The sequence below is a fragment of the Erythrolamprus reginae genome, chromosome 3 (genome assembly GCF_031021105.1).
Source record: "Erythrolamprus reginae isolate rEryReg1 chromosome 3, rEryReg1.hap1, whole genome shotgun sequence".
Lineage (NCBI taxonomy): Eukaryota > Metazoa > Chordata > Lepidosauria > Squamata > Dipsadidae > Erythrolamprus > Erythrolamprus reginae.
Genome location: NC_091952.1, coordinates 221,378,345 through 221,390,869, shown reverse-complemented (window position 1 = coordinate 221,390,869; position 12,525 = coordinate 221,378,345). Strand labels below are relative to the sequence as shown.

The 12,525-nt window shown below is 40.4% G+C and overlaps 1 protein-coding gene across 2 annotated transcripts in view; it reads left to right on the top strand.

Annotated features, from left to right (window-relative positions):
• SNX16 (sorting nexin 16) overlaps positions 1-7,255 on the top strand; it is a 28,199-nt gene extending 20,944 nt beyond the window's left edge. For both annotated transcript variants that reach the window (XM_070747986.1, XM_070747987.1), the window contains exons 6-8: positions 147-283; positions 5,111-5,230; positions 5,826-7,255. In XM_070747986.1, coding sequence (XP_070604087.1) covers positions 147-283; positions 5,111-5,230; positions 5,826-5,934 — 366 coding nt within the window. In that variant the 3' untranslated portion in view covers positions 5,935-7,255. The remainder of the gene's footprint in view (positions 1-146; positions 284-5,110; positions 5,231-5,825) is intronic.
• Positions 7,256-12,525: the final 5,270 nt, after the last annotated feature.

The window sequence follows — 12,525 nt, the reverse complement described above, 5'->3', positions numbered from 1 at the left end:
AAAAGAAAACCAGATCCAAGTGATGCTACTTGTGTACATACAAAAATAATTCATAACTGTTTGTAACAGCAGAGCAAGCTAATGTCTCTGTGTTACTTTTTACAAAAAAACCCTCCTTACTTTCAAAAATTTAAATTTCCTTCTAGGCTTTTTGTGAAACTTTGGAGGAAACAAACTACCGGCTTCAAAAGGAACTTAATGAAAAACAAAAAGAGGTGGAAACTCTGAAAAAGTTGTTAAATGAAAAAGAATTGTACATAAATGAAATGGAAAAAAGACTTGGGTAAGACCAAAACAAAGCTGCTCATCACAAAATCTCACTATCATAGCTAGTGATATAAATCTAATATTTTAGGATGTCTGAATGCTTCCTTATATGTACAGTTGTACCTCTACCTACAAACGCCTCTACTTATGAACTTTTCTAGATAAGAACCAGATTTTTTTGCCTCGTCTCAAGTACGATTTTTCACTTACAAACCCGAGCCTCCGAAACTGTAACCGGAAAAGGCAGGGAGAAGCCTCCGTGGGGCCTCCCTAGGAATCTCCTGGGAGAAAACAGGGGCTCTACCCTCCCTGTGGTTTCCCCAATCGCATGCATTATTTGCTTTTACATTGATTCCTATGGGAAAAATTGCTTCTTCTTACAAACTTTTCTACTTAAGAACCTGGTCACGGAACGAATTAAGTTCATAAGTAGAGGTACCATATATGCCCTGTTAAGGAAAAGTGATCAGAGTTACCCCTGAGTTATCAGAGACTTGGGGTTAGGAAATGGGATTGCAGTAGATATCCAGTAAATGATGAGTGATAAACAGATACGTTAAAGTATATAAAATAGTTTACTTTTAGATAAATAGAACAGTCTCCTTAAACAGTCAAGGTCATTCATGTTTAGTCAGCCAATATCAAGAAGTACTATAATCGTCTTACCAGCCTAAACATCAAACAAAGATTACAGCTAAGGAACACTTCAATACTTTTGGAGAATAAGAATTTCACACAGACCTCCTTATCACATACAGCCAATCAGGAATGAATCAGCATTCTGGAACATATTGGCCTCCAACTAGGACAGTGATGGGCAACCTTTTGAGCTTGGTGTGTCAAAATTCGCCAAAAAACTGAGTATAACTCGGGTGGTGTGTCACCTTGAGAAAAAAACATAATTTTGTGATATTTATAGTTTAAATAATAAATATGCATAATTATCTTTCTCTTTCCTGTCATTCTCTGCCTCAATCATTTTCTCATTTCTCTTTTTTTTCTCCCCTTTATTCTATCATTTCTCTCCCTCTCTCTTCCTATCTTCTCTCTCACACTCTTTCTCTCTCTCTCCCTTCCTTCCTTTCTTTCCTTCTCTCTTCCTTCCACTTTTTTCTCTTTCTCTCTCTCTCTCCCTTCCTTTTTTTCTCTTCCTTCCACTTTTTTCTCTTTCTCTCTCTCTTTTCCTTCCTTCCCATCTTCCCCTCCCTCTCTTTCTCCCTCTCTCCCTTTATATTTATCTCTTCCTTCCTTCCTCTCTTCCTCCCTTTCTCTCTCCCTCTCGTTCACTTTTCTCTCTTCCTCCCTTTCTCTCTCCCTCTCGTTCACTTTTCTCTCTTCCTCCCTTTCTCTCTCCCTCTCGTTCACTTTTCTCTCTTTGGCGAACCCCCAAACTGTTCAGATTCAAGTAAAAGCTTATCAAGGGGGGTGGGGGGTTGTAAAAATCTAGTTATGAGCCGCCAAAGGAGGAAGCAAATGGTGCGACGTCCACACAGGGTTTTTTTTTCAGACTCTCTTTTTTGCGAGCCCGGCATGATTTTTTAAAATTACAAATTAATAACCCGGAAAGGGTTTACCTTAGAACCGTCTCCTGTAACACCGTTCTGGAAGGCGAGCAGGGAGCAGAGGGGCGAGGGCAGTGTTCCCTCTAATTTTTTTTCGGGGTGGGCGGAAAAGTACAGTGTCTGAGTGACAATCCCTTTGGGACTGGGCGGCATATAAGTATAAATAAATAAATAAATAAATAAAGTGTGGGCGTGCGCTATCACACATGAGCGAGTTCTTGCATCTATAATTCTATCCTTTCTATGTCTCCCTCCCTCTTTCCTCCCTCCCTCTTTCCTTTCTATCTTTCTCTCACCCTGCCTTTCTCCAAGCCCTTCCTTTTCCCTCTCCCTATCCTACTACCCCTCACCCTCCTTCTTTCCTCCCTCCCTCCTTTTTTCTATCTCTCCCTCCCTTTCCTCCTTCCCTCTTTCCTTTCTATCTCTCCCTCCCTCTTCCTTTCTATCTTTCTCTCCCTGCCTTTCTCCCTCTTTCCCTTCATCTCTCCCTCTCTCTTTATCTCAATTCCCTCTTTCTCCCTGGGCTGCTGTGCCTGCCCTGCAGCCCCACCACGGACGGACTGCCTTAGCATTGGCGCCCCCCCCCCCACACGCTGCAGCTGCCGGACCATCAGCAGCACACACACACACACACACACACTGCGTTTCTCCCTCTTTTCCTTCATCTCTCCACGCACACGCTGGCAGCACACACACACGCTGCGTTTCTCCCTCTTTCTCTTCATCTCTCCACGCACACGCTAAGCTCCCGGACCATCAGCGGCACGCACACACGCGCACACACACACGCTGCCTTTCTCAATCTTTCCCTCTTTCTTTCTTGCTCTCTCTCACTCTCTCTTCCTTCCTATCTTCTCTCTCTCTTTCTTTCTCTCTCTCTCTCCCTTCCTTTCTTCTCTCTTCCTTCCATTTTTTTCTCTTTTCTTCCTTCCCCTATTCCCCTTTCTCCCTCTTTATATTTATGTCTCCCTTCCTTCCTCTCTTCCTCCCTTTCTCTCTCCCTCTCATTCACTTTTCTCTCCCTTCCTTCCCTCCCTCCTTCTGTCCTCTCCTCTTTCCCTCCCTCTCTTTCCCTTCTTTCTCTCCACATCTCCGGCGTGCAGCTGGCTTTGCTGACCGGCACAAGTCTCAAGCCAGCTGCCCCGGAAAGCCAGGAAGGTCCTCCTGCCCCCCCCCCGCCCGAAAAAAACCCGGAGGTCTACCGCCACCAGCCTGAGCCTCCCGTTGCTCCACTCGGCTTCGCTGTGGACCTCCGTTGTGTTTTCGGAGGGAGGGAGCGGCGGGAAAGCCCTGTGCTGGCCAGGAAAGCTGGCTTTCCGAGAAAGCAGCGCGCTTTCTTACAACTTTCTTTCTTACAACTCTTTCCTGGGCAGGGGGAAGGGAGGAGGCCTGCAACCCCTCCCCTCGCTCCCAGCGGCCCCTGCGAGCCAACCACCGTTCGATGCTTGGCACCATGCCAATCAGCTGGGAGGCGGTGTTCTCGCCCCTCCCAGCCATCGCAAATATCGGCGGGGCGAAAATCGCCCGGCCTCTTAATTAAGGGGAGAGGAAAAATAATAATAATTGCGGTTGCAATTGCACTCCCTAAAGCTCCGTTTCTCCGGCGGCCGCGTGTCACCAAAAATGGCTAGGCGTGTCAGTGGTGACACGCGTGTCATAGGTTCGCCATCACTGAACTAGGATCTCTGGCTCCCTCTTATGGCAAACTTAAAACACCATAGCCAATCATAATAAAGCAGTACATTTAAAGTTAAATTACTCCAATATATACAAACATAGATTGATGACTTGTTTATATATTAACAAACCAACTGTTTGGACATAGTCCTAACATGCCCAACAGAAATGATTCTGGGAGGCCTACAAGGAAGTTTTAAAAAAAATAGTTTACAAATAACAATTACAGTGATCCCCCGGTTATTGCGTCCCCGACCATTGCGAACAGGGTAATTTGCGATTTTTGAACCCGGAAGTCAAAACACCATCTGCGCATGCGTGCCTTTTTTTCTATGGGCACGCATGCGTAGATGGCGCCGGGCAGATCAGCTGCTGGGCGGCTTCCCTGGGTCTTCCCCCTCTTGCTGGCAGGAGGGCGAAGCCCCCCCCAGCACCCGCTCACCCGCCCTTCGCCCGGGAAGTTCGCCAGGAGTCAGCGGAGAACGGCGCGCCTGTTTTAAAACGATCGGAGCCGGCCGGCTCCGATCGTTTTAAAACAGGCGCGCTGTTCTCCGCTGACTCCTAAAGCGGGGAAGTTCGCCAGGAGTCAGCGGAGAACGGCGCGCCTGTTTTAAAACGATCGGAGCCGGCCTGGGGGGATCGGAGCCGGCCTGGGGGGATCGGAGCCGGCCTGGGGGGGCTTTCCCTTCCAGGGCGGGCGAGCGGCGGGCGCGGCAGCAGCGAGGAGTTTGCGTGGGCGGCGGGGAAACCCCAATCTTCGGCTCCTCGCTGCTGGGAAGTAAAAACACCATCTGCGCATGCACAGATGGTGTTTTTACTTCCGCAGCGCTACTTCACGAAAACCCGCTCGTTGCGGGGGGTCCTGGAACGGAACCCTCGCAATGATCGGGGGATCACTGTATAATTATTAAAAGCATTAAAAACTATAAAACGGGGAAAAAACAAAAACAAAAATCTACAAAGGATATTAATGATAACAGAGCCATCTTACTATTGGCCAATTCCCCAGGGGACCCAAAAAGGTAGGAAATACTTGTGGAGATTCTAATCAAAGAAGACATTTTAAGTTCTGTGTCTCTACCAAGAACATGTGTGTGATACAACGCGTATCATGTCTTAACTTCTTTTTGAAAAGAGGAGTGGGAAAATTGCAACAGAGTTTGCAGTCTCTTGGAGAATGCTTTTCTGGCAAAGGTCTTTTTCAAAATTAATATTCCGTTTATATTTAATAATTTCAGAAATATTCAATTTTACAATCCCAAATACAATATAAATGGTATCAGAGATGACTTTATCTTCAATGAACATTTTTCAGCATATATTCAGTATATATTATTAATTATTGTAATAATGATGAAAATTACTGTTTTGTTCTATCAGTAGAAAAAGCAGCACTTTAAAACAATGAGTAAAATGTAATTATTCCTAGAAAATTCTTCTAAGGCTACAGTTTTATCCCCAATTTCTAGAAGCAAATTCCACTGAATTCAATGACTCTTTTAAATACATGTGCATAGTTTTCCCCTATGAAGGAAGCTTTCTTCCATAGACATTTTTATAATAATTCTAGCTTTTTAAAAAAAACTACCTTGATTTTGTTACAGGGACTTAAATTTAGTGGAAACAAAGTCTTGTAAGTTGTCAGGAGATGGAAGTGAATGCAGTGGAGAAGTAGAGTCATCGGCAACAGAGGCAGATCAAAGAACATTGGAAGAAGACAGCCGGTAAATTATCACTGAGCAATTTTAAGCTCTGAAATGCAAATCATAGTCCTTTGGGGTAACCCGACATTTCAAGGCATTTTGCTGGAGATATTTTCCATAGGATTGTGCTTTTATTATAATCCAACATAGTAAATTTTATATTAACCTGTTTCACCCAAAATAAGACATCCTCTGATAATAAGCCCAATCAGGCTTTTGTGATCATGGCAATAAGGCCAAGCACTTATTTTAGAGTTCAAAATAGATAAATAAATCAAGGTCTTATTTTTGGGGAAGCACGGTACTTGTGTTCAAGTTTCTATATATACCCACATGTACTTGGGTTTTCCAATGCTTTTCTACTATTCAATGAAACTGAAATTAAAAATCAATCAATTGATGCCGCTAGCTCTCCAATTGGGTGTCTGCTGAAGAACTTGCACAGCATTATAACTCATAAGATATGAATATTATATAAAATATGAGCCCAGCAATTTTCAGATAGACAGTTTCCCCAAACTTGTTGTTTTAAGACATAGCAAAACTTAGAACTGAGTGATAAAAAGAGCTTGTTGGCTCACATTTTTATGATAAATATATTGATCTGAATCTGCAGGTCTGAAAAAGAAGATTGGAAAACCTCTTGGAGTGGGTCACTGGTAGAAAATTTTATGCCAGAAATTGAAGTAGCCGAAGTGGCATATACTGCTGATATAAATATGTAAGCATGGCTTGTTTTGCTTTATTTTTATTTTTATTTTAAGAGAATCTATCTGGAAGTTGTTGAAAAAAAGCAGTAGAACTGAAGATGACAGGAATGTTTACATGAATCACTCACAATACATTTTTGACATAAGAAGAATAATCATTGCTGCTGCTTTAATTCATTTATTATCTAAGATATATAGATATGTGGAGAACTATATTAATATATAAAAAACTTTGGTTACGTTTATGTTACACCAAGAATCCTAAGTAATGTGTATAATTTAGCAGTAGATAAAGGTTAAATATCAATTATCATTTGGCTTGTCATGCCTGTTTATTACTAATTTGTGACTATTTTGTATGGGCAGCTTTTGGTATCTGATTTTGCAGATTCTTTATATAGGATATAGTTTTATGCTCTGGAAATATAATTCTGCTATCAGGCTTCACAAACAGTATATGATCTCTCATGTTTTTAAACTGATAAATTTAAATACTGTATGTATGTTTTAATGCAATAAATTAGAAAACCTTACAGTACCAAAATAATATTTCAAAAATAGAAATAAGCTTGGGAGGTTTTTATAATGGGAGAGGGACAATAATAGCCTAGTTATACTGTAGATGATCATATACACTTGAAAATAATGTAAAAACTGATTTAACATTGTACTTTTTTTTCCTTTAAATCTTATAATAATTTTTCTACATAACTAATGATTGCCTTATATATATATATATTAAAAAAACCACTACCTCCTACTTTGTTACTTATGCATGTGTGCTGTTTAATACCTATTCAATATGTATATGAATGATAATGGCCATTTGTTAAAGCCATACCTCTGTACCGTTAATGAAATCTAGTTGCAGTTTGTATGAAGATACCAGGGATTCTGTAGCTTACATACAAATTGTGTTATGCCCAACAATGCACTTTATTGTAAACAGATCATTGGCATATGCGTACACAGAGACACATATACACACACCCATGTATACCTTTTGATTAAGGAAAGGTAAGGTGATTTGCACAATCATGTCTCTATTACACATGTTTGTTGTAGTGTGGGTCAGCTTTATGGAATCCTCAGAAACATTTTGCTGAGCGGCTGTTCGCTCAAAGTGCCTTTTGTCTCCTCTTCCTGTGAAAAGAAAGCAAGCTTTGTTCTTCTTCATGCTATTTACCGGTACTATTTGTTTGTCTTAATATTGTTAGCACACGAATCTCCATGTGTTTAGACTTTTCAATGTTCACTTTGTAATTTTGGGCTCTGAGAAAAAGCACTCTGTAGAATTGTATAAAGCTGTCTGAGGAAAATAAAGATTTGGACATAAGATCTTTTGCCGTCTTTTGTGGAAAAATGTATCCATAAGTCTCTCAGTGTTTAACTCATTCGTCAGTAATCTTCTCCTTAGACTCAGGGCGGCTTACAACATGTTAGCAATAGCACTTTTTAACAGAGCCAGCGTATTGCTCCTACAATCCAGGTCCTCATTTTACCCACCTCGGAAGGATGGAAGGCTGAGTCAACCTTGAGCCGGTGATGAGATTTGAACCGCTGAGCTGCAGATCTAGCAGTCAGCTTTAGTGACCTGCAGTACTGCACTTTACCCACTACGCCACCTCGGCTCATTATTAGTTATTTTCCAAATCTGAAAAAAAAAATTAAAAAGGTATGTATTTTGTATAACAGTTTGTATGAAAATTTTATAGGGCTGGTCTTTAAGGTCAACCAACTAATTACTGAAGTTTATTTCAGGCATTTCCACTTAGGAAATATTCAAAATCATAGATATAAAACAGTGTTGTAGCTTTCACTATACAATGTTGTTGCCTCCCAGAATGGGACCATTTGAAACACATAGTAAATGTCAGATCTTACATGAATTTCTACTCCCATCTTATTACTTAAGGTGAAATTAACAGGGTATGCAATATTCTTTTTACCTCTCATAATCTTACTTTTTCCTTTCCTCTCTTCTCCTTCAAACTACCTACTTCCACCACTTGTCTTACATCTAGTATCATTATTCTCAGCTGGGAGAAAAAGACATGCAGGGAAAAATGCAATCTCTTGTGTAGAAGAGAATGTAGAAACTACAGTAGGTGCAGCAAGTATGAAAATGAAATGGAGTACTACTGTATAATTAAGCGAATAGGAATATTATTTTGGGAAATAGGAAATTATTTTGGAGTTGCAATTTCAGGGCAACTGGGACAGACATGCCAGAGGCAATTAATTTCAGAATTTAGAGGAATTTAAAGTTTCTCCTATATAGTAAAGAAATCTTGGCTGTTAAAATGAGAAAATCGGGTATGCTTTCTCTTAGTAGCCATACATTATTTCTCTTAGTAGCCATACATATCCTTTATTTGATTCCCCAAATAATTATCCAAAGACAGGAGACATTTAAGATCAGAATAGTATCACTCTGGAGAGATCTATTTTATGTTCTGGTTTTTGCTGCTATCAACATTTTAAAATACAGTTTATATGGATTGCACTACAGAGTAATTGTACTTTGAGTTTAATTCTAAATATATACTGTATACATAGATCTGTTCTACTCGGTTTTGTATGCGACTTTTTGAATAGAATAGAACTGAATTCTTTATTGGCCAAGTGTGAGTGGACACGCAATGAATTTTTCTTTGGTGCATATGCTCTCAGTAAATTCAGTCAAAGACAAAATATACTGATGTGCAGAAATGGATAGGCTTACAATGCAGATCAAAGGATTACATAACTCAGAATATTATGATTCCTGGCAAAGATGGTATAATTAGATGGAAAATAAATGTAATAAAAAAACATGATATAATGTGAAAGTACTTACAAATATAAGAATTATGTAAATATGAAGAACATGTGTAAATAATGTAAATTTAAATAACAACAGTAAGTTATAGATGTAATATAAGACACTGGTTCTGATCTGTACGAAACTATTGTGATGTTTTTAAAATTGAATGAATAAATAAATAAAGCTTTTTTTAAAAAGAAAAAAATGCAATCATCAAGAACAGCAGTGGGTTTCTCCCAGTTCGGTTCTTAGAACCGGTAGAGCTGTCTGCGAGAGACTGGGCCCATTTACCCAGGACACTTCTGTGATGTGCACAAACTTTTGCGCATGCACAGAAGCATGTGTGTCCAAACCGTTAGCAAAATCATTTACAACCCACCACTGATCAAGAATCATAAGATACAACACTTAGTGATAGTCACAGGTTACTAATAAGCAATAAAATCATGTTTCTGCAATGTAGATAGAAAACAGGTCATCTTTTTCCCACCTTTGAACTGCATCAAAAACTTTAGCAGTGTAACTTTGTGTCATTTGCAGCATGAAGCTACAGTACTTTAAACATACTTTATTAAGCTTTAATAACATATTGTCCAAACAGGTTATGCTTTTTAGGGGCCAGCTTTGTCAACCTGCTTTTAATATTGCTGGAGAACTAAAGATGGGGTTATATGAGATTCTATTACATGGTAATGACTACTCACTTAGAAGAATGGGCCTATGTTTGTACTCATTAAAAGGTTTTAGAACTTTAATGTTCCAAAATTCTTAATATCAACACATGTAGCACATTTGTTTCTGTGACCTCTCATCCTATCATAGTACAGCAGACATGCAGGTAGTTTCGGCACAATGTGTGATTTTTGCCCTCTTGATATATTTGTGCAAATAGTTGACAGAGCAATTTGAGAGTGTAAAGGAGTCTTATGCTATGTAATCGTCACTACATAACACTGCAATTATCATCTGTATGCACTGTATTTGATTAAAGAATATTTACAAAAATTAGCTTTCACTAAGGATACATTTATTTATCCATCCATCCATTTATTATTTATTTATTCATTCATTCATTCATTTATTTATTTATTAGATTTGTATGCCGCCCCTCTCCGTAGACTTGGGGCGGCTCACAGCAACAATAAAACAATGTACAACAAATCTAATAATTTAAAAAAACACTAAAAACCCCATTATTAAAAGCAAACATACACACAACCATACCATGCATAAACTGTATAGGCCCGGGGGAGATGTCTCAATTCCACCATGCCTGACGGCAGAGATGGGTTTTAAGGAGTTTGCGAAAGGCAAGGAGGGTGGGGGCAGTTCTAATCTCCGGGGGGGAGCTGGTTCCAGAGGGTCAGGGCCGCCACAGAGAAGGCTCCTCCCCTGGGTCCCGCCAAACGACATTGTTTAGTCGACAGGACCCAGAGAAGGCGAACTCTGTGGGACCTAACTGGTCGCTGGGATTCATGCGGCAGAAAGCGGTCCCGGAGATATTCTGGTCCGATGCCATGAACGGCTTTATAGGACATAACCAACACTTTGAATTGTGACCGGAAACTAATCAGCAACCAATGCAGACTGCGGAGTGTTGGTGTAACATGGGCATACCTAGGGAAGCCCATGATTGCTCTCGCAGCTGCATTCTGCACGATCTGAAGTTTCCGAACACTTTTCAGAGGTAGCCCCATGTAGAGTGCATTACAGTAGTCGAACCTCGAGGTGATGAGGGCATGAGTGACTGTGAGCAGTGAGTCACGGTCCAGATAGGGCCGCAACTGGTGCACCAGGCTAACCTGGGCACATGTCCCCCTCGCCACAGCTGAAAGATGGTTCTCTAATGTGAGCTGTGGATCGAGGAGGACACCCAAGTTGCGGAACCTCTCTGAGGGGGTCAATAATTCCCCCCCCCCAGGGTTATGGACGGACAGATGGTATTGTCCCTGGGAGACAGAACCCACAGCCACTCCGTCTTATCCGGGTTGAGTTTGAGTCTGTTGACACCCATCCAGACCCCAACAGCCTCCAGGCACCGACACATCACTTCCACTGCTTCGTTACTATTACTACTAGTTTTTCTCATCATTCCTATCACCCATCACTTCCCACAGACTGTATGACTGTAACTTGTTGCTTGTATCCTTATGATTTATATTAATATTGTTTCCTGATTGCTTATTTGAAACCTATGATAATCATTAAGTGTTGTACCTCATGATTCTTGACAAATGTATCTTTTTTCTTTTATATACACTGAGAGAATATGCAGCAAAGACAAATTCCTTGTGTATCCAATCACACAGCCAATAAATAATTCTATTCTATTCTATTCTAACCCAAGTTAGCCGAGTACAGTGGAACCCCGACATAAGAGCTGCTCTACTTAAGAGCAACTCGAGATAAGAGCTGGGAGGGGAGAGATATTTTTGTTCTACTTACAAGCCCAAATTCGAGATACAAGCGCCAATGAGCTGTCTCCTGAAGCCAAACGCTAACTTCCGCGTTCGGCTTCGGGAGACAGCTGCGAAGCGGCGCGCGTGTTTTAAAAGGTTGCAGCCGGCCTGGGGGGCTCGGGGGGGTGCTTGCAGCTTTCTTTCTTGCTCTTTTTCTTTCTCTCTTTTACCTTCCCTTCCTCTATTTCTTCTTTTCTTTCTCCTTCCCACCTTCTTCCCTCCCTCCCTCCCTTCACTCATTCCTCTCTTACTCTCCCCTTTCATAAGTTTCCTTCCTTCCTTCCTCTGTTCCTGTCCCTTCCCTCTTTCCTTCCTTCCTTCCCACCCTCCGTCCATTCATTCACCCATTCCTCTCTTGATCGCTTAAAGCCGGTCCCTGGTGCAAAAAGGGTTGGGGACCTCTGTCCTACAGGATTGGGTGGCAGAGAAGTTGAACATAAGTAAATTTAAAAGTTTAAGAAAGTTTACAAGTTAAGTGAAAGAAACTTCATTATTCATTTATATGTACATGTACATTTCTTCATTAAAAACATGTCTTTCTGCATAATTTAGACTAACTTTGTGAGTTTTTTGAGGGCTGGAACCAATTAAAATTATTTACATTAATTCCTATGGGGAAAAGTCGTTCGAGATAAGAGCTGCTCGACTTAAGAGCCCAGGTCCGGAACGAATTAAACTCGTATCTCGAGGTACCACTGTAGTCCTTGCATTCATTTGTTTGATTTTCTTTTTCTTCACAAAAGCATCTTTGTGTAATTTCTTTCTTTTTTTTCAAACTGTATCTCAGTCTCATTTGTTTTTCCAGCTGTTTTATGCTTGGTGGAAATCTCAGGAACCACTCAAGTATGGTTTGGGTCATATAATAATTGGTATAAGTCCCAAATTTCACTTTTAAGTAAATAGATATTTGAAAGGAATATATGCATATACATACACATATACATACATATATATATACATACATACATACATACATACATACATACATACATACTCTTCTTTTTCAGTCTTGCTAACTCATTTCTTTGGAAATACCATTCTAATAATTTACAGCCAGAATAAAATTGTTCTGCTCTTTGAGGAATTAAAGGATAGAAAGGTAAACAAATTAATAAAAAGAAGCTGCAAAATTGAGTTTGGACCTTTTCCCCATACAATTAATTCCAGGTGCTATGCTTTGCAAATGTATTACTAGGCTTCACCCTACAGGCAGGCAGTTTAAGTCTATTTCCCTGTGTCCCAAATCTAGGGATTTCCTAAAGATCCCTAAGTGTCAATAACTTGGGAAGATTACAGTTGGAATAGGAATCAAAAGCCCAGGGCTCTAATTTTCAAAAATTC